At 46.2% G+C, this 25,691-nt stretch overlaps 1 protein-coding gene across 3 annotated transcripts in view; it reads right to left on the bottom strand.

Annotated features, from left to right (window-relative positions):
- The window catches only part of LOC143792044 (uncharacterized), a 53,504-nt gene that overhangs the window by 25,808 nt on the left and 2,005 nt on the right, over positions 1-25,691 (bottom strand). For 2 of the 3 annotated variants that reach the window (XM_077279281.1, XM_077279282.1), the window contains exon 1: positions 22,757-23,071. The exons of the other annotated variant lie outside the window; for it this stretch is intronic. In XM_077279281.1, the coding sequence (XP_077135396.1) occupies positions 22,757-23,019 (263 nt within the window). In that variant the 5' untranslated portion in view covers positions 23,020-23,071. Of the gene's footprint in view, positions 1-22,756; positions 23,072-25,691 lie in introns of those variants that run through there. 3 annotated transcript variants of the gene reach the window in all.

Below are 25,691 nucleotides of genomic sequence, written 5' to 3'. Positions count from 1 at the left end.
CATCAATCAGTGGGAGAAAAATATTGGCCTCAGTCAGGGCTTGTGTGCCACTGCTGTGTGTGCTATCTCTCATTCAGTGGGCTATAGCAAGCCTATTTTTTTTTTTTTTTTTAATATTATTTGGTTTCTAAAGTCTCCCTGAAAAAAAAAACAAAACCTAAAAAAACAGTGGGAGAGTAATATTGCCCTTTCAGCTTGTGTGCCAGTCTTGACTCCTGGGTGTGCCACCTCTCTCCCTCTCATTCAGTGGGCCATAGAAAGCCTATTTATTTATTTTTTTAAATATTATTGGGTTTCTAAAGTCTCACTTAAAAAACAAAAAATACATAAAAAAACAGTGGGAGAGTAATATTGCCCTTTCAGCTTGTGTGCCAGTCTTGACTCCTGGGTGTGCCACCTCTCTCCCTTTCATTCAGTGGGCCATAGAAAGCCTATTTATGTTGTGAATTTGGATTCTGGCTCCCCCGGTGGCCGCTTGTGGAATTGGACTTGTCATCCTCTTTCCTGTTTCACCTGATTCCATCAGTAGTGGGTGTCGCTATTTAAGCTCATTTCTCTGGTGGTTTCTTGCCGGTCAACAATGTTATCTGATGCCTCTCAGTGCTTGTTCCTGCTTCTAGACAACTATTAGATAAGTTGGACTTTTGTCCATGTTTTGTTTTGCCTATTTGTTCCAGTTCACAGCTGAAGTTTTGTTACTGTGTCTGGAAAGCTCTCGTTTATCAGGGATTGCTACTCTGGCGTTATGAGTTAATGCCAGAGTTTAAGGTAATCTCTGGATGGTGTTTTGTTAGAGTTTTTCTGCTGACCATGAAAGTATACTATCTGTCTTCTGCTATCTAGTAAGCGGACCTCAAATTTGCTAAGACTATTTTCCTGCTGCGTTTGTTGTTTCATCTGAACTCACCGTCATTATATGTGGGGGGCTACTGTCTTCTTTGGAATATTTCTCTAGAGGTGAGCCAGGTCTTATATTTCCCTCTGCTAGCTATTTAGGTCTTAGGCCAGAGCTGGGCATCTAGCGATAAATAGGAAATGCTACCTGGCTATTTCTAGTTGCGCGGCAGGCTTAGTTCATGGTCAGTATAGTTCCATCTTCCGAGAGCTTGTCCCTCTATAGGCTTGCTATGATCTCTGCCTGCAGAGATCATGACAGTTTGACCGGCCCATAAAGTGTTAAAGACCCAGGTTGAGAAAGGAGAGTTATAAGAAGTCTGCTGGAATTTTTTTTTTTTTTTTTTTTTTCCTCCAGTCTGCCTTGCTGCAGTCTTTTTTCTATCTCTCCTCCTAATCTCTGTATGCTCTGTGTGCACCTGACAATAATGGATCTCCAGAGTGTAACTGCGGGTTTGAATAATCTCATCACGAAAGTACAAAATTTACAAGATTTTGTGGTACATGCTCCGGTATCTGAGCCGAGAATTCCTTTGCCGGAGTTCTTCACAGGGAATAGAGCTAGCTTCCAGAATTTCCGAAATAATTGTAAGCTTTATTTGTCCCTGAAGTCTCGTTCAGCTGGAGACCCTGCTCAGCAGGTTAGGATTGTGATTTCCTTGCTCAGGGGTGACCCTCAAGATTGGGCCTTCTCATTGCCAGCAGGGGATCCTGCGTTACGCGATGTGGATGCGTTTTTTCTGGCCTTGGGCTTGCTTTATGAGGAACCTCATTTGGAACTTCAGGCAGAAAAAACTTTGATGGCACTATCTCAGGGGCAAGACGAAGCTGAAGTTTTCTGCCAAAAATTCCGTAAATGGTCTGTGCTTACTCAGTGGAATGAGTGCGCCTTGGCGGCAACTTTCAGAGAAGGTCTCTCTGATGCCGTTAAGGATGTTATGGTGGGGTTCCCTTTGCCTGCAGGTCTGAATGAGTCCATGACAATGGCTATTCAGATTGATAGGCGTCTGCGGGAGCGCAAACCGGTGCACCATCTGGCGGTGTCTATGGAAAAGACGCCAGAAAGTATGCAGTGTGATAGAATTCTGTCCAGGAGCGAGCGACAGAATTTTAGACGGAAGAATGGATTGTGTTTCTATTGTGGGGATTCTACTCATGTTATATCGGCATGCTCTAGGCGTACAAAGAAGCTTGATAAGTCTGTTTCCATTGGCACCATTCAGTCTAAGTTTATTTTGTCTGTAACCCTGATTTGCTCTTTGTCATCCATTGCCACGGACGCCTATGTTGACTCTGGCGCCGCTCTGAGTCTTATGGATTGGTCCTTTGCCAATCGTTGTGGTTTTGATTTAGAGCCTTTGGAGACTCTTATTCCTCTGAAGGGGATTGACTCCACCCCATTGGCTAATAATAAACCACAATACTGGACACAAGTAACCATGCGTATCAATCCGGATCACCAGGAGATTATTCGTTTCCTGGTGCTGTATAATTTACATGACGATTTGGTACTGGGATTGCCATGGTTGCAGTCTCACAACCCAGTCTTGGACTGGAGAGCAATGTCTGTGTTGAGCTGGGGATGTAAGGGTATTCATGGGGACGTACCTTTGGTTTCTATTTCGTCGTCCATTCCCTCTGAAGTCCCTGAGTTCCTCTCTGATTATCAAGACGTCTTTGACGAACCCAAGCTTGGGTCGTTACCTCCGCACCGTGAGTGCGATTGTGCCATAGATTTGATACCGGGTTGTAAATATCCAAAGGGTCGTTTGTTTAATTTGTCTGTGCCGGAACATGCTGCTATGCGGGAATATATAAAGGAGTCTTTGGAAAAGGGACATATTCGTCCATCTTCTTCTCCCTTGGGAGCTGGGTTTTTTTTTGTCTCAAAAAAAGACGGCTCTTTGAGACCATGTATTGATTATCGGCTTCTGAATAAGATCACTGTTAAGTATCAATACCCATTGCCATTGCTTACTGATTTGTTTGCTCGTATAGAGGGTGCTAAGTGGTTCTCTAAAATTGATCTTCGTGGGGCGTATAATTTGGTGCGGATCAGGCAGGGGGATGAGTGGAAGACCGCATTTAATACGCCCGAGGGCCACTTTGAGTATTTGGTCATGCCTTTTGGTCTTTCTAATGCCCCTTCAGTTTTCCAGTCTTTTATGCATGATATTTTCCGCGATTTTCTGGATAAATTTATGATAATATATCTGGATGATATTCTGATTTTTTCTGATGACTGGGACTCTCATGTCCAGCAGGTCAGGAGAGTTTTTCAGGTTCTGCGGTCTAATTCTTTATGTGTGAAGGGGTCTAAGTGCGTTTTTGGGGTCCAGAAAATTTCCTTTTTGGGGTATATTTTTTCTCCCTCTTCCATTGAGATGGATCCCGTCAAGGTGCAAGCTATTTGTGACTGGACTCAGCCCTCCTCTCTTAAGGGTCTTCAGAGATTTTTGGGCTTTGCCAACTTTTACCGCCGATTTATTGCTGGTTTTTCGGATGTCGTTAAACCACTGACTGATTTGACCAGACAAGGCGCTGATGTTGCTAATTGGTCCCCTCATGCTGTAGAGGCCTTTCAGGAGCTTAAGCGCCGTTTTGCCTCTGCCCCTGTGTTGCGTCAGCCTGATGTGAATCTGCCTTTTCAGGTTGAGGTTGACGCTTCGGAGATCGGAGCTGGGGCAGTGTTGTCGCAGAAAGGTTCCGACTGCTCCGTCATTAGGCCTTGTGCCTTCTTTTCTCGCAAATTTTCGCCCGCAGAGCGGAATTATGATGTTGGGAATCGGGAGCTTTTGGCCATGAAGTGGGCGTTTGAGGAGTGGCGCCATTGGCTCGAGGGGGCTAGGCATCAGGTGGTGGTATTGACTGACCACAAAAATTTGATTTATCTTGAGACTGCCAGACGCCTGAATCCTAGACAGGCGCGCTGGTCTTTATTTTTTTCTCGCTTTAATTTTGTGGTGTCATACCTACCGGGTTCTAAGAATGTTAAGGCAGATGCCCTTTCTAGGAGTTTTGACCCGGACTCTCCTGGTAATTCTGAACCCACAGGTATCCTTAGGGAGGGAGTAATTTTGTCGGCCGTTTCTCCTGATCTGCGGCGGTCCTTGCAAGAGTTTCAGGCGGATAGACCGGATCGTTGTCCGCCTGATAGACTGTTTGTTCCGGATGATTGGACCAGCAGAGTCATCTCTGAGGTACATTCTTCTGCATTGGCAGGTCATCCCGGAATTTTTGGTACCAGGGATTTGGTGGCAAGATCCTTCTGGTGGCCTTCCCTGTCACGAGATGTGCGAGTCTTTGTGCAGTCATGTGACGTTTGTGCTCGGGCCAAGTCTTGTAGTTCTCGGGCTAGCGGACTGCTGTTGCCCTTGCCTATTCCTAAGAGGCCTTGGACACACATCTCGATGGATTTTATTTCAGATCTGCCTGTTTCCCAGAAGATGTCTGTCATCTGGGTGGTCTGTGACCGTTTCTCTAAAATGGTCCATTTGGTTCCTCTGCCCAAGTTGCCTTCTTCTTCTGAGTTGGTTCCTCTGTTTTTTCAGAATGTTGTCCGATTGCACGGTATTCCTGAGAATATTGTTTCTGACAGAGGTACCCAATTTGTGTCTAGATTTTGGCGGGCATTCTGTGCTAGGATGGGCATAGATTTGTCTTTTTCATCTGCTTTTCACCCTCAGACTAATGGCCAGACCGAGCGGACTAATCAGACCCTTGAGACATATCTGAGGTGTTTTGTCTCTGCTGACCAGGATGATTGGGTTGCTTTTTTGCCATTGGCAGAGTTCGCCCTCAATAATCGGGCCAGTTCTTCCACCTTGGTGTCCCCGTTTTTCTGTAATTCGGGGTTTCACCCTCGATTTTCCTCCGGTCAGGTGGAATCCTCGGATTGTCCTGGAGTGGATGCGGTGGTGGAGAGATTGCATCACATCTGGGGGCAGGTTATGGACAATTTGAAGTTGTCCCAGGAGAAGACTCAGCGTTTTGCCAACCGTCATCGTCGTGTTGGTTCTCGGCTTTGTGTTGGAGATTTAGTGTGGTTGTCTTCTCGTTTTGTCCCTATGAGGGTCTCTTCTCCTAAGTTTAAACCTCGGTTCATCGGCCCTTATAGAATATTGGAGATTCTTAATCCTGTTTCTTTCCGTTTGGACCTCCCTGCGTCCTTTTCCATTCATAACGTTTTTCATCGGTCGTTATTGCGCAGGTATGAGGTACCTGTTGTACCTTCAGTTGAGCCTCCTGCTCCGGTGTTGGTTGAGGGTGAGTTGGAGTACGTTGTGGAGAAAATTTTGGACTCTCGTGTTTCCAGACGGAGACTCCAGTATCTGGTCAACTGGAAGGGTTACGGCCAGGAGGATAATTCTTGGGTCAATGCATCTGATGTTCATGCTTCTGATCTTGTTCGTGCCTTCCATAGGGCTCATCCTGGTCGCCCTGGTGGATCTGGTGAGGGTTCGGTGCCCCCTCCTTGAGGGGGGGGTACTGTTGTGAATTTGGATTCTGGCTCCCCCGGTGGCCGCTTGTGGAATTGGACTTGTCATCCTCTTTCCTGTTTCACCTGATTCCATCAGTAGTGGGTGTCGCTATTTAAGCTCATTTCTCTGGTGGTTTCTTGCCGGTCAACAATGTTATCTGATGCCTCTCAGTGCTTGTTCCTGCTTCTAGACAACTATTAGATAAGTTGGACTTTTGTCCATGTTTTGTTTTGCCTATTTGTTCCAGTTCACAGCTGAAGTTTTGTTACTGTGTCTGGAAAGCTCTCGTTTATCAGGGATTGCTACTCTGGCGTTATGAGTTAATGCCAGAGTTTAAGGTAATCTCTGGATGGTGTTTTGTTAGAGTTTTTCTGCTGACCATGAAAGTATACTATCTGTCTTCTGCTATCTAGTAAGCGGACCTCAAATTTGCTAAGACTATTTTCCTGCTGCGTTTGTTGTTTCATCTGAACTCACCGTCATTATATGTGGGGGGCTACTGTCTTCTTTGGAATATTTCTCTAGAGGTGAGCCAGGTCTTATATTTCCCTCTGCTAGCTATTTAGGTCTTAGGCCAGAGCTGGGCATCTAGCGATAAATAGGAAATGCTACCTGGCTATTTCTAGTTGCGCGGCAGGCTTAGTTCATGGTCAGTATAGTTCCATCTTCCGAGAGCTTGTCCCTCTATAGGCTTGCTATGATCTCTGCCTGCAGAGATCATGACAATTTATTTTTTCCGTGATTTGTGTTCTAAATTCTACCTCAACACAAAAACACTACATCAATCAGTGGGAGAAAAATATTGGCCTCAGTCAGGGCTTGTGTGCCACTGCTGTGTGTGCTATCTCTCATTCAGTGGGCTATAGAAAGCCTATTTATTTATTTTTTTTTTTAATATTATTTGGTTTCTAAAGTCTCCCTGAAAAAAAAAAAAAACCTAAAAAAACAGTGGGAGAGTAATATTGCCCTTTCAGCTTGTGTGCCAGTCTTGACTCCTGGGTGTGCCACTTCTCTCCCTCTCATTCAGTGGGCCATAGAAAGCCTATTTATTTATTTTTTTAAATATTATTGGGTTTCTAAAGTCTCCCTTAAAAAACAAAAAATACATAAAAAAACAGTGGGAGAGTAATATTGCCCTTTCAGCTTGTGTGCCAGTCTTGACTCCTGGGTGTGCCACCTCTCTCTCTCATTCAGTGGGCCATAGAAAGGCTATTTTTTTTTTGTTTTTTTAATATTATTTGGTTTCTAAAGTCTCCCTGAAAAAAAAAAAAAAAATACAAAAAACAGTGGGAGAGTAATATTGCCCTTTCAGCTTGTGTGCCAGTCTTGACTCCTGGGTGTGCCACCTCTCTCATTCAGTGGGCCATAGAAAGCTTTTTTTTTTTTTTCCTTGATTTGTGTTCTAAAATCTACCACAACACAAAAACACTACATCAATCAGTGGGAGAAAAATATTGGCCTCAGTCAGGGCTTGTGTGCCACTGCTGTGTGTGCTATCTCTCATTCAGTGGGCTATAGAAAGCCTATTTATTTTTTTATTTTTTTTAATATTATTTGGTTTCTAAAGTCTCCCTGAAAAAAAAAAAAAAAACTAAAAAAACAGTGGGAGAGTAATATTGCCCTTTCAGCTTGTGTGCCAGTCTTGACTCCTGGGTGTGCCACCTCTCTCTCTCATTCAGTGGGCCATAGAAAGGCTTTTTTTTTTTTTGGTTTTTTTTAATATTATTTGGTTTCTAAAGTCTCCCTGAAAAAAAAAAAAAAAACATACAAAAAACAGTGGGAGAGTAATATTGCCCTTTCAGCTTGTGTGCCAGTCTTGACTCCTGGGTGTGCCACCTCTCTCATTCAGTGGGCCATAGAAAGCTTTTTTTTTTTTTTTCCTTGATTTGTGTTCTAAAATCTACCTCAACACAAAAACACTACATCAATCAGTGGGAGAAAAATATTGGCCTCAGTCAGGGCTTGTGTGCCACTGCTGTGTGTGCTATCTCTCATTCAGTGGGCTATAGAAAGCCTATTTATTTATTTATTTTTTTTCTTATTATTTGGTTTCTAAAGTCTCCCTGAAAAAAAAAAATACATAAATTAGGTGGGAGATTAATATTGACATTAGTGCTTGAGTGACAGTCCTGCGTGTGTGTCATCTCTGTGATTTTGTGCCACAGAAAACAGAGTGTGTAACATTGTGCCTGATTTTCCTTGTGGTCTCACCAACCTGTTAAGGGATATTGAAATCATACTGAAGTTATAGCTCACCGTGTAAGTTGTTTGACAGCAACAAATAAAGTTACTTTGGTTAAGATTTTAAAACAATGAGGAAGTCTGGTGCAAGAGGTCGTCGTGGGCGTTCATTGTCAGCTGGTAATGATGGTAGTGGTAGTGGAGCATCAGGTGGTCGTGGGGATAAAAATATTCCACCTAAGTCTGGAGCTGTGGAGCCAGTTTCGTCGTCAGGCTACACAAGGCCTCGAACGCTCTCTTTTCTGGGAGTAGGAAAACCGCTTTTAAAGGCGGAGCAGCAACAGCAAGTTTTGGCTTACATTGCAGACTCAGCCTCTAGCTCTTTTGCCTCCTCTTCCGAAACTGGTAAATGTAAAAGCAGCGCGTCGCTTGTGGATGTTCACGGTCAGGGACAAGTCGCTTCCTTGTCCTCCTCAGCAAAAACTACAACAAGAGAGAAGGATGCAGCAGGCGACACAACGGGTCACTCCATGGAGCTCTTTACACATACCGTCCCTGGCTTAGAAAGTGAAACATTTAACAGGCCATGCCCATTACAAGTATATTCTGACATGGAGTGCACTGATGCACAGCCACAGCCAGAGTACTATGCTGCTCCTTTGACTCAGACCACCACATTGCCCTCTCAGGGTACAGATCCACAATCAGACCCTGATGAGACTATGTTGCCCCGCCACGAACGCTATACCACCGACCGACACAGTGACACAGACGAAGTTGCACACGAGCTCGAAGAGGAGGTAATAGATGACCCAGTTATTGACCCCGATTGGCAGCCATTGGGGGAACAGGGTGCAGGCGGCAGTAGTTCAGAAGCGGAGGTGGAGGAGGGGCCGCAGCAGGCATCAACATCGCAACAGGTTCCATCTGCCGGGCCCGTATCTGGCCCAAAACGCGTGTCAAAGCCAAAACCTGTTGGAGCACAGCGTTGCCATCCGGTTAAAGCTCAGTCTGCAATCCCTGAAAAGGGATCCGAGTCTAGGAAGAGTGCAGTCTGGCATTTTTTTAAACAACATCCAACTGATCAGCGCAAAGTCATCTGTCAAAAATGTTCAACTAGCTTAAGCAGAGGTCAGAATCTGAAAAGTCTAAATACTAGTTGCATGCATAGACACTTAACCACCATGCATTTTCAAGCCTGGACTAACTACCAAACGTCCCTCAAGGTTGTAGCACCCTCGGCCAATGAAGCTAGTCAGCAACGCAACATCCCTTCCGTCACTGTAAGGCCACCATTTTCCGCACCACCGGCAGTATCTGTGCAGGTTTCTTTGCCAGCCAAAAGCGGTCAGGGAATCACCAGTTTTGTAGGAGGAAATATTGCATCTAGGGCACCGGCGGAAACAATACCGTCTCCAACCGTCTCTCAGTCTGCCATGTACACCGGCACACCCGAAAGTTCCACGATCTCCAGCTCTCCAGTCCAGCTCACCCTACATGAGACTCTGGTTAGAAAAAGGAAGTACTTATCCTCACATCCGCGTACACAGGGTTTTAACGCCCACATAGCTAGACTAATCTCGTTAGAGATGATGCCCTACCGGTTAGTTGAAAGCGAAGCTTTCAAAGCCCTGATGGAGTACGCTGAACCACGATACGAGCTACCCAGTCGACACTTTTTTTCCAGAAAAGCCATCCCAGCCCTGCACCAGCATGTTAAACAGCGCATCGTCCATGCACTCAGGCAATCTGTGAGTACAAAGGTGCACCTGACTACAGATGCATGGACCAGTAGGCATGGCCAGGGACGTTATGTGTCCATCACGGCATACTGGGTGAATGTGGTGGATGCAGGGTCCACAGGCGACATCAATTTAGGGACAGTTGTGCCTAGCCCACGGTCTAGGAAACAGTTGGCTGTAGGCGTTCGCACCCCCTCCTCCTCCTCCTCCTCGTCCTCCTGCAGAAGCTACAGCTCTTCCACAGAACGCAGTCTGCCAACCACTCCATCGGCAGATGACACTGTTGCACACCAGTTGTCCCATTATGGGCCAGCTACTGCCAAGCGTCAGCAGGCTGTATTGGCTATGAAGTGCTTGGGCGACAACAGACACACCGCGGAAGTTCTGTCCGAGTTCTTGCAACAAGAAACACAGTCGTGGCTGGGCACAGTAGATCTTGAGGCAGGCAAGGTAGTGAGTGATAACGGAAGGAATTTCATGGCTGCCATCTCCCTTTCCCAACTGAAACACATTCCTTGCCTGGCTCACACCTTAAACCTGGTGGTACAGTGCTTATTGAAAACTTATCCTGGGTTCTCCGACCTGCTCCTCAAAGTGCGTGCACTTTGCTCACATATCCGACGTTCGCCTGTACACGCCAGCCGTATGCAGACCTATCAGCGGTCTTTGAACCTTCCCCAGCATCGCCTAATCATAGACGTTGCAACAAGGTGGAACTCAACACTGCACATGCTTCAGAGACTGTGCGAACAGAGGCGTGCTGTTATTTATTTGTGGGAGGATACACGGGCAGGCAGTAGGATGGCAGACATGGAGTTGTCAGGTGTGCAGTGGTCTAAGATACAAGACATGTGTCAAGTCCTTCAGTGTTTTGAGGAATGCACACGGCTGGTTAGTGCAGACAACGCCGTAATAAGCATGAGCATCCCCCTAATGCGTCTGCTGATGCAAAGTTTGACGCACATAAAGGAGCAGGCGTCTGCACCAGAGGAAGAGGAAAGCCTTGATGACAGTCAGCCATTGTCTGGTCAGGGCAGTGTACAGGACGAGGTAGCGGGCGAAGAGGAGGTGGAGGACGAGGAGGATGATGGGGATGAGTATATTTTTAATGCCGAACCTTTCCCGGGGGCACAGGAAATTGGTTGCGTGTCACGGCCGGGTTCTGGTTTTTTGAGGGACACAAGTGACGTAGATTTGCCTGCAACTGCCCCTCAACCAATCACAACCGGAGATTTGACAACTGGAACTTTGGCCCACATGGCGGATTATGCCTTACGTATCCTAAAAAGGGACACACGCATTACGAAAATGATGAACGATGACGATTACTGGTTGGCCTGCCTCCTTGATCCACGCTATAAAGGCAAATTGCAAAATATTATGCCACATGAGAACTTGGAACTAATATTAGCAACCAAACAATCAACTCTTGTTGACCGTTTGCTTCAGGCATTCCCAGCACACAGCGCACGTGATCGTTCTCACACGAGCTCCAGGGGGCAGCAGACTAGGAGTGTTAGGGGTGCACACATCAGAAGTGGCGTTGGACAGAGGGGTTTTCTGACCAGGTTGTGGAGTGATTTTGCTATGACCGCAGACAGGACAGGTACTGCTGCATCAATTGAAAGTGACAGGAGACAACATTTGTCCAGTATGGTTACTAACTATTTTTCATCCCTTATCGATGTTCTCCCTCAACCGTCATTCCCATTTGATTACTGGGCCTCCAAATTAGACACCTGGCCAGAATTGGCAGAATATGCATTGCAGGAGCTTGCTTGCCCGGCAGCAAGTGTCCTATCAGAAAGAGTATTCAGTGCTGCAGGTTCAATATTAACCGAAAAAAGGACTCGTCTGGCTACCCAAAATGTTGACGATCTAACATTCATTAAAATGAACCACAACTGGATTTCGAAATCTTTTGCCCCACCTTGCCCGGCCGACACCTAGCTTTCCTATGAAAAGCTCTTGCCTGTGAATTACTTTTCTAATGTCTAATTTGCTGCAGCTGATTGTACAGCATACGACATGTTTACACCTCCCAAAATGGCAAAACTCCCCACACGGGGCCGTGGTATCGCGACTTGGCGCAAGCACCCGTGAGACTGCTGTTTGTCTGAAGAGGTGGGTGTGCTCGCTTTTGGTTGACGGCATTGCTACTGGGTCCCTCATAGTACAATGTAGTGTCTCTGGCGGTGGTGGTGCGCACCCAACGTCAGACACACCGTTGTAACATGAGGGGCCCTGGGGCGGTCCCGCCGGCCTCAAGAGAGTTCCCCCCTACCCCAGCTCAAAATGTGCTCTACCACGTCCAAAATTATGTCGCACAGCTCCACCAATCTTTAGTCTATTCGCTGACATCATTCAATGTCTGGCACTGACAATACAAATTTGTAGACATCTATGATGCAACTTAAAGTAGTCTGTGTCTGTGTCCTATATTGGCACCATTAAATAGTTACTGCCAAATTACTATGTCAGAAACTCAGTAGATGAGCCCACTCCTGTACCTAAGTATGCCACCTTTTTTTTTGTTTTGGTTGTTTTGCGAGACATTAACATCTATTTATATTTTGGGAGTACTGGGACAGACACTCCTTGCACTACTCCTCCACTCACCACCAAGCTGCCTGTGTATCCATGTAACCGCTGTAAAGCTGCCATGAGCCTATTGTTTGTTATTTTAGGCCTTTGATAGCCTGTCTGCGGTCCCTACTTTAAATACTCCTCCACTGACCACCAAGCTGCCTGCCCGTGTATCCATGTAACCGCTGTAAAACTGCCATAAGCCTATTGTTTGTTATTTTAGGCCTTTGATAGCCTGTCTGCGGTCCCTACTTTAAATACTCCTCCACTCACCACCACCAAGCTGCCTGCCCGTGTATCCATGTAACCGCTGTAAAACTGCCATGAGCCTATTGTTTGTTATGTTAGGCCTTTGATAGCCTGTCTGCGGTCCCTACTTTAAATACTCCTCCACTGACCACCAAGCTGCCTGCCCGTGTATCCATGTAACCGCTGTAAAACTGCCATAAGCCTATTGTTTGTTATTTTAGGCCTTTGATAGCCTGTCTGCGGTCCCTACTTTAAATACTCCTCCACTGACCACCAAGCTGCCTGCCCGTGTATCCATGTAACCGCTGTAAAACTGCCATAAGCCTATTGTTTGTTATTTTAGGCCTTTGATAGCCTGTCTGCGGTCCCTACTTTAAATACTCCTCCACTCACCACCACCAAGCTGCCTGCCCGTGTATCCATGTAACCGCTGTAAAACTGCCATGAGCCTATTGTTTGTTATTTTAGGCCTTTGATAGCCTGTCTGCGGTCCCTACTTTAAATACTCCTCCACTCACCACCACCAAGTTGCCTGCCCGTGTATCCATGTAACCGCTGTAAAACTGCCATGAGCCTATTGTTTGTTATGTTAGGCCTTTGATAGCCTGTCTGCGGTCCCTACTTTAAATACTCCTCCACTGACCAGACCACTGCTGCCCGTGTACCCCTGGAACCAATTATAAAGTGCCTACAGCCAGCCCATTTTCTTATGTTAGGCCTTTGAAGCCTGTCTGCGGTCCCTACTTTAAATACTCCTCCACTGACCACCAAGCTGCCTGCCCGTGTATCCATGTAACCGCTGTAAAACTGCCATGAGCCTATTGTTTGTTATTTTAGGCCTTTGAAGCCTGTCTGCGGTCCCTCCTTCCACTAGTCCTCCACTGACCAGACCACTGCTGCCCGTGTACCCCTGGAACCAATTATAAAGTGCCTACAGCCAGCCCATTTTCTTATGTTAGGCCTTTGAAGCCTGTCTGCGGTCCCTACTTTAAATACTCCTCCACTGACCACCAAGCTGCCTGCCCGTGTATCCATGTAACCGCTGTAAAACTGCCATAAGCCTATTGTTTGTTATTTTAGGCCTTTGATAGCCTGTCTGCGGTCCCTACTTTAAATACTCCTCCACTGACCACCAAGCTGCCTGCCCGTGTATCCATGTAACCGCTGTAAAACTGCCATAAGCCTATTGTTTGTTATTTTAGGCCTTTGATAGCCTGTCTGCGGTCCCTACTTTAAATACTCCTCCACTGACCACCAAGCTGCCTGCCCGTGTATCCATGTAACCGCTGTAAAACTGCCATAAGCCTATTGTTTGTTATTTTAGGCCTTTGATAGCCTGTCTGCGGTCCCTACTTTAAATACTCCTCCACTCACCACCACCAAGCTGCCTGCCCGTGTATCCATGTAACCGCTGTAAAACTGCCATGAGCCTATTGTTTGTTATTTTAGGCCTTTGATAGCCTGTCTGCGGTCCCTACTTTAAATACTCCTCCACTCACCACCACCAAGTTGCCTGCCCGTGTATCCATGTAACCGCTGTAAAACTGCCATGAGCCTATTGTTTGTTATGTTAGGCCTTTGATAGCCTGTCTGCGGTCCCTACTTTAAATACTCCTCCACTGACCAGACCACTGCTGCCCGTGTACCCCTGGAACCAATTATAAAGTGCCTACAGCCAGCCCATTTTCTTATGTTAGGCCTTTGAAGCCTGTCTGCGGTCCCTACTTTAAATACTCCTCCACTGACCACCAAGCTGCCTGCCCGTGTATCCATGTAACCGCTGTAAAACTGCCATGAGCCTATTGTTTGTTATTTTAGGCCTTTGAAGCCTGTCTGCGGTCCCTCCTTCCACTAGTCCTCCACTGACCAGACCACTGCTGCCCGTGTACCCCTGGAACCAATTATAAAGTGCCTACAGCCAGCCCATTTTCTTATGTTAGGCCTTTGAAGCCTGTCTGCGGTCCCTACTTTAAATACTCCTCCACTGACCACCAAGCTGCCTGCCCGTGTATCCATGTAACCGCTGTAAAACTGCCATAAGCCTATTGTTTGTTATTTTAGGCCTTTGATAGCCTGTCTGCGGTCCCTACTTTAAATACTCCTCCACTCACCACCACCAAGCTGCCTGCCCGTGTATCCATGTAACCGCTGTAAAACTGCCATGAGCCTATTGTTTGTTATTTTAGGCCTTTGATAGCCTGTCTGCGGTCCCTACTTTAAATACTCCTCCACTCACCACCACCAAGTTGCCTGCCCGTGTATCCATGTAACCGCTGTAAAACTGCCATGAGCCTATTGTTTGTTATGTTAGGCCTTTGATAGCCTGTCTGCGGTCCCTACTTTAAATACTCCTCCACTCACCACCAAGCTGCCTGCCCGTGTATCCATGTAACCGCTGTAAAACTGCCATAAGCCTATTGTTTGTTATTTTAGGCCTTTGATAGCCTGTCTGCGGTCCCTACTTTAAATACTCCTCCACTGACCAGACCACTGCTGCCCGTGTACCCCTGGAACCAATTATAAAGTGCCTACAGCCAGCCCATTTTCTTATGTTAGGCCTTTGAAGCCTGTCTGCGGTCCCTACTTTAAATACTCCTCCACTGACCACCAAGCTGCCTGCCCGTGTATCCATGTAACCGCTGTAAAACTGCCATGAGCCTATTGTTTGTTATTTTAGGCCTTTGAAGCCTGTCTGCGGTCCCTCCTTCCACTAGTCCTCCACTGACCAGACCACTGCTGCCCGTGTACCCCTGGAACCAATTATAAAGTGCCTACAGCCAGCCCATTTTCTTATGTTAGGCCTTTGAAGCCTGTCTGCGGTCCCTACTTTAAATACTCCTCCACTGACCACCAAGCTGCCTGCCCGTGTATCCATGTAACCGCTGTAAAACTGCCATGAGCCTATTGTTTGTTATGTTAGGCCTTTGATAGCCTGTCTGCGGTCCCTACTTTAAATACTCCTCCACTCACCACCAAGCTGCCTGCCCGTCTATCCATGTAACCGCTGTAAAACTGCAATGAGCCTATTGTTTGTTATTTTAGGCCTTTGATAGCCTGTCTGCGGCCCCTACTTGCAATACTCCTCCACTGACCACAATGCTGCCTGGAGTGCCTGCCTGTGTATCCATTTAACCGATGTAAAACTGCCATGACTGCCTACTGTTTGTTATTTTAGGCCTTTGATAGCCTGTCTGCAGCCCCTACTTGCAATACTCCTCCACTGACCACACCAATGCTGCCCGTGTACCCCTGGAACCTATTTAAAAGTTCATAGAGCCTAGTTATATATTTTATTTACTATTAATAAGGCCATGATGGACTACGCTGTACCACGCTACAAGCTAACCAGTCGACACTTCTTTTGCGAGAAAAGCCATCCCAACCCTCCACCAGCATGTAGAAGACCGCATTGTCCATGCACTCTGGCAATCTGTGAGTACAAAGGTGCACCTGACAACAGACGCATGGACCTGTAGGCATGGCCACGGAAGATTACGTGTCCATTACGGCGCAATGGGTTAATGTGGTGGATGCATGGTCCACAGGGGACAGCCTACTAAGTCTGTCTGCAGTCCCTAATTCAAATTGTCCTCCACTGTCTAAATCGGAGCTTCCACCTTCTGGCTTTCGGCCTATAGTATCAGAAATTAAACTGCATTTGGCCTTCAACTTTGGTTAGGGCCTACTAACGGCTTCTGCCCCTCCCTGGTGTTGCAATCAACTAAATAAAGCTGAGCTTCAACCTTCTGCTCCAAATTACCATTTTGAAAAATGCAATAGGCTTTTCCGGCCTACTAAAGGTGTCTGTCTGTGTGCCCCTGCCTGGTGTTGTCCTCAACTAAATAAAGCTGAGCTTCAACCTTCCGGCTCTCATTAAGTGGTTTAAAAAAAAAAAATGGTGGTTAGGGCCTACTAACGGCTTCTGCCCCTCCCTGGTGTTGTCCTCAACTAAATAAAGCTGAGCTTCAACCTTCCGGCTCTCATTAAGTGGTTTTAAAAAAAAAAAATGGTGGTTAGGGCCTACTAACGGCTTCTGCCCCTCCCTGGTGTTGCCCTCAACTAAATAAAGCTGAGCTTCAACCTTCTGCTCCAAATTACCATTTTGAAAAATGCAATAGGCTTTTCCGGCCTACTAAAGGTGTCTGTCTGTGTGCCCCTGCCTGGTGTTGTCCTCAACTAAATAAAGCTGAGCTTCAACCTTCTGCTCCAAATTACCATTTTAAAAAATGCAATAGGCTTTTCCGGCCTACTAAAGGTGTCTGTCTGTGTGCCCCTGCCTGGTGTTGCCCTCAACTAAATAAAGCTGAGCTTCAACCTTCTGCTCCAAATTACCATTTTGAAAAATGCAATAGGCTTTTCCGGCCTACTAAAGGTGTCTGTCTGTGTGCCCCTGCCTGGTGTTGTCCTCAACTAAATAAAGCTGAGCTTCAACCTTCCGGCTCTCATTAAGTGGTTTTAAAAAAAAAAAATGGTGGTTAGGGCCTACTAACGGCTTCTGCCCCTCCCTGGTGTTGCCCTCAACTAAATAAAGCTGAGCTTCAACCTTCTGCTCCAAATTACCATTTTGAAAAATGCAATAAGCTTTTCCGGCCTACTAAAGGTGTCTGTCTGTGTGCCCCTGCCTGGTGTTGCCCTCAACTAAATAAAGCTGAGCTTCAACCTTCTGCTCCAAATTACCATTTTGAAAAATGCAATAGGCTTTTCCGGCCTACTAAAGGTGTCTGTCTGTGTGCCCCTGCCTGGTGTTGTCCTCAACTAAATAAAGCTGAGCTTCAACCTTCCGGCTCTCATTAAGTGGTTTTAAAAAAAAAAAATGGTGGTTAGGGCCTACTAACGGCTTCTGCCCCTCCCTGGTGTTGCCCTCAACTAAATAAAGCTGAGCTTCAACCTTCTGCTCCAAATTACCATTTTGAAAAATGCAATAGGCTTTTCCGGCCTACTAAAGGTGTCTGTCTGTGTGCCCCTGCCTGGTGTTGTCCTCAACTAAATAAAGCTGAGCTTCAACCTTCTGCTCCAAATTACCATTTTAAAAAATGCAATAGGCTTTTCCGGCCTACTAAAGGTGTCTGTTTGTGTGCCCCTGCCTGGTGTTGCCCTCAACTAAATAAAGCTGAGCTTCAACCTTCTGCTCCAAATTACCATTTTGAAAAATGCAATAGGCTTTTCCGGCCTACTAAAGGTGTCTGTCTGTGTGCCCCTGCCTGGTGTTGTCCTCAACTAAATAAAGCTGAGCTTCAACCTTCCGGCTCTCATTAAGTGGTTTTAAAAAAAAAAATGGTGGTTAGGGCCTACTAACGGCTTCTGCCCCTCCCTGGTGTTGTCCTCAACTAAATAAAGCTGAGCTTCAACCTTCCGGCTCTCATTAAGTGGTTTTAAAAAAAAAAAATGGTGGTTAGGGCCTACTAACGGCTTCTGCCCCTCCCTGGTGTTGCCCTCAACTAAATAAAGCTGAGCTTCAACCTTCTGCTCCAAATTACCATTTTAAAAAATGCAATAGGCTTTTCCGGCCTACTAAAGGTGTCTGTCTGTGTGCCCCTGCCTGGTGTTGCCCTCAACTAAATAAAGCTGAGCTTCAACCTTCTGCTCCAAATTACCATTTTGAAAAATGCAATAGGCTTTTCCGGCCTACTAAAAGTGTCTGTCTGTGTGCCCCTGCCTGGTGTTGCCCTCAACTAAATAAAGCTGAGCTTCAACCTTCTGCTCCAAATTACCATTTTGAAAAATGCAATAGGCTTTTCCGGCCTACTAAAGGTGTCTGTCTGTGTGCCCCTGCCTGGTGTTGTCCTCAACTAAATAAAGCTGAGCTTCAACCTTCCGGCTCTCATTAAGTGGTTTTAAAAAAAAAAAATGGTGGTTAGGGCCTACTAACGGCTTCTGCCCCTCCCTGGTGTTGCCCTCAACTAAATAAAGCTGAGCTTCAACCTTCTGCTCCAAATTACCATTTTGAAAAATGCAATAGGCTTTTCCGGCCTACTAAAGGTGTCTGTCTGTGTGCCCCTGCCTGGTGTTGTCCTCAACTAAATAAAGCTGAGCTTCAACCTTCCGGCTCTCATTAAGTGGTTTTAAAAAAAAAAATGGTGGTTAGGGCCTACTAACGGCTTCTGCCCCTCCCTGGTGTTGCCCTCAACTAAATAAAGCTGAGCTTCAACCTTCTGCTCCAAATTACCATTTTGAAAAATGCAATAGGCTTTTCCGGCCTACTAAAGGTGTCTGTCTGTGTGCCCCTGCCTGGTGTTGCCCTCAACTAAATAAAGCTGAGCTTCAACCTTCTGCTCCAAATTACCATTTTAAAAAATGCAATAGGCTTTTCCGGCCTACTAAAGGTGTCTGTCTGTGTGCCCCTGCCTGGTGTTGCCCTCAACTAAATAAAGCTGAGCTTCAACCTTCTGCTCCAAATTACCATTTTGAAAAATGCAATAGGCTTTTCCGGCCTACTAAAGGTGTCTGTCTGTGTGCCCCTGCCTGGTGTTGCCCTCAACTAAATAAAGCTGAGCTTCAACCTTCTGCTCCAAATTACCATTTTAAAAAATGCAATAGGCTTTTCCGGCCTACTAAAGGTGTCTGTCTGTGTGCCCCTGCCTGGTGTTGCCCTCAACTAAATAAAGCTGAGCTTCAACCTTCTGCTCCAAATTACCATTTTGAAAAATGCAATAGGCTTTTCCGGCCTACTAAAGGTGTCTGTCTGTGTGCCCCTGCCTGGTGTTGTCCTCAACTAAATAAAGCTGAGCTTCAACCTTCCGGCTCTCATTAAGTGGTTTTAAAAAAAAAAATGGTGGTTAGGGCCTACTAACGGCTTCTGCCCCTACCTGGTGTTGTCCTCAACTAAATAAAGCTGAGCTTCAACCTTCCGGCTCTTATTAAGTGGTTTTAAAAAAAAAAAATGGTGGTTAGGGCCTACTAACGGCTTCTGCCCCTCCCTGGTGTTGCCCTCAACTAAATAAAGCTGAGCTTCAACCTTCTGCTCCAAATTACCATTTTGAAAAATGCAATAGGCTTTTCCGGCCTACTAAAGGTGTCTGTCTGTGTGCCCCTGCCTGGTGTTGCCCTCAACTAAATAAAGCTGAGCTTCAACCTTCTGCTCCAAATTACCATTTTGAAAAATGCAATAGGCTTTTCCGGCCTACTAAAGGTGTCTGTCTGTGTGCCCCTGCCTGGTGTTGTCCTCAACTAAATAAAGCTGAGCTTCAACCTTCCGGCTCTCATTAAGTGGTTTAAAAAAAAAAAAATGGTGGTTAGGGCCTACTAACGGCTTCTGCCCCTCCCTGGTGTTGCCCTCAACTAAATAAAGCTGAGCTTCAACCTTCTGCTCCAAATTACCATTTTGAAAAATGCAATAGGCTTTTCCGGCCTACTAAAGGTGTCTGTCTGTGTGCCCCTGCCTGGTGTTGCCCTCAACTAAATAAAGCTGAGCTTCAACCTTCTGCTCCAAATTACCATTTTGAAAAATGCAATAGGCTTTTCCGGCCTACTAAAGGTGTCTGTCTGTGTGCCCCTGCCTGGTGTTGTCCTCAACTAAATAAAGCTGAGCTTCAACCTTCCGGCTCTCATTAAGTGGTTTTAAAAAAAAAAAATGGTGGTTAGGGCCTACTAACGGCTTCTGCCCCTCCCTGGTGTTGCCCTCAACTAAATAAAGCTGAGCTTCAACCTTCTGCTCCAAATTACCATTTTGAAAAATGCAATAGGCTTTTCCGGCCTACTAAAGGTGTCTGTCTGTGTGCCCCTGCCTGGTGTTGTCCTCAACTAAATAAAGCTGAGCTTCAACCTTCTGCTCCAAATTACCATTTTGAAAAATGCAATAGGCTTTTCCGGCCTACTAAAGGTGTCTGTCTGTGTGCCCCTGCCTGGTGTTGCCCTCAACTAAATAAAGCTGAGCTTCAACCTTCTGCTCCAAATTACCATTTTGAAAAATGCAATAGGCTTTTCCGGCCTACTAAAGGTGTCTGTCTGTGTGCCCCTGCCTGGTGTTGTCCTCAACTAAATAAAGCTGAGCTTCAACCTTCCAGCTCTCATTAAGTGGTTTTAAAAAAAAAAATGGTGGTTAGGGCCTACTAACGGCTTCTGCCCCTCCCTGGTGTTGTCCTCAACTAAATAAAGCTGAGCTTCAACCTTCCGGCTCTCATTAAGTGGTTTTAAAAAAAAAAAATGGTGGTTAGGGCCTACTAACGGCTTCTGCCCCTCCCTGGTGTTGCCCTCAACTAAATAAAGCTGAGCTTCAACCTTCTGCTCCAAATTACCATTTTGAAAAATGCAATAGGCTTTTCCGGCCTACTAAAGGTGTCTGTCTGTGTGCCCCTGCCTGGTGTTGTCCTCAACTAAATAAAGCTGAGCTTCAACCTTCCGGCTCTCATTAAGTGGTTTTAAAAAAAAAAAATGGTGGTTAGGGCCTACTAATGGCTTCTGCCCCTCCCTGGTGTTGCCCTCAACTAAATAAAGCTGAGCTTCAACCTTCTGCTCCAAATTACCATTTTGAAAAATGCAATAGGCTTTTCCGGCCTACTAAAGGTGTCTGTCTGTGTGCCCCTGCCTGGTGTTGCCCTCAACTAAATAAAGCTGAGCTTCAACCTTCTGCTCCAAATTACCATTTTGAAAAATGCAATAGGCTTTTCCGGCCTACTAAAGGTGTCTGTCTGTGTGCCCCTGCCTGGTGTTGTCCTCAACTAAATAAAGCTGAGCTTCAACCTTCCGGCTCTCATTAAGTGGTTTTAAAAAAAAAAAATGGTGGTTAGGGCCTACTAACGGCTTCTGCCCCTCCCTGGTGTTGCCCTCAACTAAATAAAGCTGAGCTTCAACCTTCTGCTCCAAATTACCATTTTGAAAAATGCAATAGGCTTTTCCGGCCTACTAAAGGTGTCTGTCTGTGTGCCCCTGCCTGGTGTTGTCCTCAACTAAATAAAGCTGAGCTTCAACCTTCCGGCTCTCATTAAGTGGTTTTAAAAAAAAAAATGGTGGTTAGGGCCTACTAACGGCTTCTGCCCCTCCCTGGTGTTGTCCTCAACTAAATAAAGCTGAGCTTCAACCTTCTGCTCCAAATTACCATTTTGAAAAATGCAATAGGCTTTTCCGGCCTACTAAAGGTGTCTGTCTGTGTGCCCCTGCCTGGTGTTGTCCTCAACTAAATAAAGCTGAACTTCAACCTTCTGCTCCAAATTACCATTTTAAAAAATGCAATAGGCTTTTCCGGCCTACTAAAGGTGTCTGTCTGTGTGCCCCTGCCTGGTGTTGCCCTCAACTAAATAAAGCTGAGTTTCAACCTTCTGCTCCAAATTACCATTTTGAAAAATGCAATAGGCTTTTCCGGCCTACTAAAGGTGTCTGTCTGTGTGCCCCTGCCTGGTGTTGTCCTCAACTAAATAAAGCTGAGCTTCAACCTTCCGGCTCTCATTAAGTGGTTTTAAAAAAAAAATGGTGGTTAGGGCCTACTAACGGCTTCTGCCCCTCCCTGGTGTTGCCCTCAACTAAATAAAGCTGAGCTTCAACCTTCTGCTCCAAATTACCATTTTAAAAAATGCAATAGGCTTTTCCGGCCTACTAAAGGTGTCTGCCCCTCCCTGGTGTTGTCCTCAACTGAACAAAGCTGAGCTTCCACATTCTGGCTTTCGCCCTATACTATCAGATATTAAACTGCATTTGGCCTACTAGTGTGGTTAGGCCCTTGAAACAGTGTCTGCTGCTCTTGGGTTTGCTACTCCACTGAACAAAGCAATGCCGCCTGTTTAGTCCTGTTACCAATTTTGAACTGCATGTAGCCTACTTTATTCTTTGGCCCTATATCTGTTTCCTCCTCATCCTGCCCATTGCCCAGCCACTGCTAAATGAGTCTGCTGGTACATTGACCTAGACCACTACATTCCCCTTGTACTCTACACAGCCAGAATCTGTCCCTGCTGAAAGTAAGGTTCCCCTTCCCGCATGTTATACCACCTTACACAGGGACAAAGAGGAAGGTGCAGATGAAAGTGCAGGTTCCTTCATCAGGTGGGGGGGCATACTCGTTGGCGACGTCACTGGCACAGGGCCCCTCAGAGTACGCAAAAGTGTCGCTGCTGGTGGGAGGCGCCCCCGCCATGCAAACACACCGCCGTACTTTGAGGGGCCCTGTGCCAGTGGCAATGCGAACGAGTGGGCCCCCCCCTGCTTGCTCAGGATCACAGCACTTGCAACTTTTAAATACTTACCTTTCCCTGCAACACCGCCGTGACGTAGTCCGCATTTCCTGGGCCCACGAAAAACTTGAGCCAGCCCTACTCCCCCCACAACTTTCCCCCAATTCCCTATGCCCAACTATTATTATACAGTTAATTAAGATTGGCAAGCTTCAGAAACAAGAATGGATGTTTTTGGCATTAAAATGGGCACTGTAGGTGTTTTCCTGGCCTCCACTCACTGCCGACTATGCTTCCCCATTGACTTGCATTGGGTTTCGTGTTTCGGTCGATCCCCGACTTTTAGCGATAATCGGCCGACTGCACTCGACTCGACTCTGGACAAAATCGGGTTTCCCAAAACCCTACTCGATCTTAAAAAAATGAAAGTCGCTCAACCCTACCCAATATTATTATTGACCATATCCCAAGACCGTCCCCAGCATAGAGTGGCCACAGCTCGCGTCATCGCCATTCTTACTCAGGTGGGTGAGGCTTGTTCATCCGGGTAGGTGAGCTTGGTCTCATCGATGATTGGCAGCTGTCATCCAGCTCCTTCCTCCGGTAGTCACCAGCGTATACTGTGGCACTTTTCTCTTTCTTTCTGGCATCGCGGATGTGCTGCAGCTGCGCTTCAACTCTAATCTCAGCATATTTCTCCTTGGCAGGCCTAGGCTGGTAACTTAGACTAACAAATGACTGAAAGTTGGCATTGTGGTATAGGGAATATCCTGCCATTGTCATGATGAAGAGTTCTAGAGAGTAAGAAGTGTCGCCTCCACTACTCTGCGCTCGTTCAGCAGGCTCTGCTCTGTTGTTAATGGTTGCTTAGCAACACTCATATTGCTCGCTACTTGACCCTCGTTACTCGGTGACCACCACATGAAAGGTGTATCTGAGCAAGCACTACATATCAATTACTATGCAAAGTGAGCACAAAACACAATAACGGTCTCTACCATGTGAAATGACTAATATAGAGCGCAGAATCCGGTATCTTACAGTATGCCAGTCACTTCTAAATAATCTTACTTATATACGAGTTCTATCCTAGAGAAACTAAGCCTAAAGCTTCCAGGCACCGATGCCACGCTGTTTGGTCCTACATAACAACTGTAGGATTTACATACAGTAAAAGTGTATAGCTATATATATCCGATGTCATTGTATTGATGTATATTAGGCTAGGGTCACAAGATCGTATTTTCTCTCATCCGAGAGAATCCGGTTGATTTTTACAAACGATACTCAGATCAGAGTATGATTATAGTGTGATCTGATTTTCTCAAATGAGAAGATGGAAAAAGATTCTCCATTCAGTCAATGTGTGAAAATTGGATCGCATTCGAATGGCATCCGAGTGCAGTCAGGACCCATTGACTTGGATGGCTGAGTGCAATCCAAATATTTTATGCAAAATGTGCATGTTGTATTAGGAAAAAAATCGGACCTATGCACGGCGCCATAGACTAAAATTGATCTGAAAATACAGTCGTCTGCATAGAAGACCTTGTCTTTACAATTTTCCCCTAGAGTGCCTCTCTCGACACATAACGAGGGGCATACAGGTAATGCAGGCATATAAAAGGCCTGAAATAAAATGTCATATTTCCATGCAAATTTCCATACCCAATTTTTAAAGAACATCTTTTTTTCTTTTTGTATCCGGCTTTCAGTCATATAGGCACTGCTTCAGTCTCCCCTCAGTATGTAACAAGAAGCCATGAGACCCTGCATAATCTGTGCAGGATGTGCCATCAAGGAGGAAAGCCTGCCATCTGTTGGCCAGCCGAAATCAAGCCGAACCATGCCATATGCTGGAAGATTTTCAGGGGGAACGATCTTGTATGCTGGACTGTATCAGGTGACCCACTAGAAGGACTTCCCTAATATAAAAGCCCTGCCGCCCAGCCACGATGAGATTTGGCGCCAGGGAAGATCGGGGCAGACATGCTCTAGAGACACCGTTGAGACCAACGTGGCAGGCCTCAGCGGGAAGTCTGCATCACCCAGGAGCCACTCATCCCCTGGCAAGGTCCGGAGTCCCCAGAAGAAATCCCCAAGTACCGCTTACACTGGTCAGTCAGGATCTGCACCCTGCGCTGGTCAAGCCTTTGAGGCCCGACTCCACCTGGCAAGAGCTGAGGCCCAAGCTTCTCTGCCCTGAGCGGTCAAGCTGAGAAGAGCCATGCGGAGACTGCAACAGGAGAGGGATGCCTGCGATTGTGGAGGAACAGTACGAGTGAGCAGGGCCGTCACTTCCAGCCAGGCGTCTTATTCATCTAATAATCTACCCAGGTCATTGTTCTGTAAATTTGTGATTGAGGATAATGTCACATTTGCTTGAAGCTGAAAAGTGGGGCTCTGGAGTTAGTTACTGGTGGGTTCTTGGCAACCCATGCCCGACACTGCTTCCAGCCATCATCTACGGTACCGGGATCGGTTGGCATTAGGAGTGCAGGTTGGGAAGATGCCGGTTGGTGCGTCAGAATCTCAACAAGCTTTGATAGACTACATCAGGAAGAGACTTGCGGCCTAGCGGGAAAACCCGGTGATTACCGCTAGGGCCAGCGCTTTGAGTGAGAACTCATGTGGTGACTCCCAAAGGCTAGGCGCACCACCTCTGTGAAAAGAACACTAACATTATGTAGTGACTTTCTTATTTATTCTAAACCTGTTGTTATTCCTTCTACTGTTAAATTGCATAGCTACTAACACTAATTGTTTAAACGTTACTGTTGTATATAAATAGCATTATATCAACCCCTGGCTGTTTCTGCCTCGTGATCGCTGCTCACTGCATCCAGACACCTGCATTACAAGTACATAGTGAGCAGCAGCTGTAACCACACCCCGGCACTGACTGACAGCTGGCTCCACAGTGCATCAGTGCTGAGCCTGCTGTCAGTCAGTGCCGGAGCGTGATTTCATCCGTCGCTCAATATGTACTGAGCAGTGACTGAAGCCACGCCAGACTCCATGACTGAAAGCCAGGGGCTGCTTGGAGGAATAAAGTTCATTTACTCCCAGAAGGGGGCTTTCATGGCAGGCGCCAGGCAACTTCAAAATGCTACTAGCCTGAAGATTAACCCTATATCTGAAGATTAAAAGCATTTTTCACATAACAGGTTCCCTTTAAGGAAGTTCAGTGACCACCAGCTTGTTTAGACTTTGAACGGCAGTAATTTAAGAGCTGTATAATTAAGATACGGTCCAAAACAAATCACTACCCAACTTTATTTGTACACATATAGTAATTCACTTGCAAAAAACAGATATAAATGATTATAAATGAGTGTAGACGGAAGAAAATGAAGATAAGACATAAGATATGAGTAATTTATGCGAGGAGACAATCCCACACGCAGAGGTGTATGCTGGAACAAGTGCTTCCCCCAGATTATTCATTCTGGTGG

This window comes from Ranitomeya variabilis, chromosome 1 (genome assembly GCF_051348905.1).
Source record: "Ranitomeya variabilis isolate aRanVar5 chromosome 1, aRanVar5.hap1, whole genome shotgun sequence".
NCBI lineage: Eukaryota > Metazoa > Chordata > Amphibia > Anura > Dendrobatidae > Ranitomeya > Ranitomeya variabilis.
Note: the sequence above shows the minus strand (reverse complement) of the source record. Positions and strands in the feature narration are given on the sequence as shown.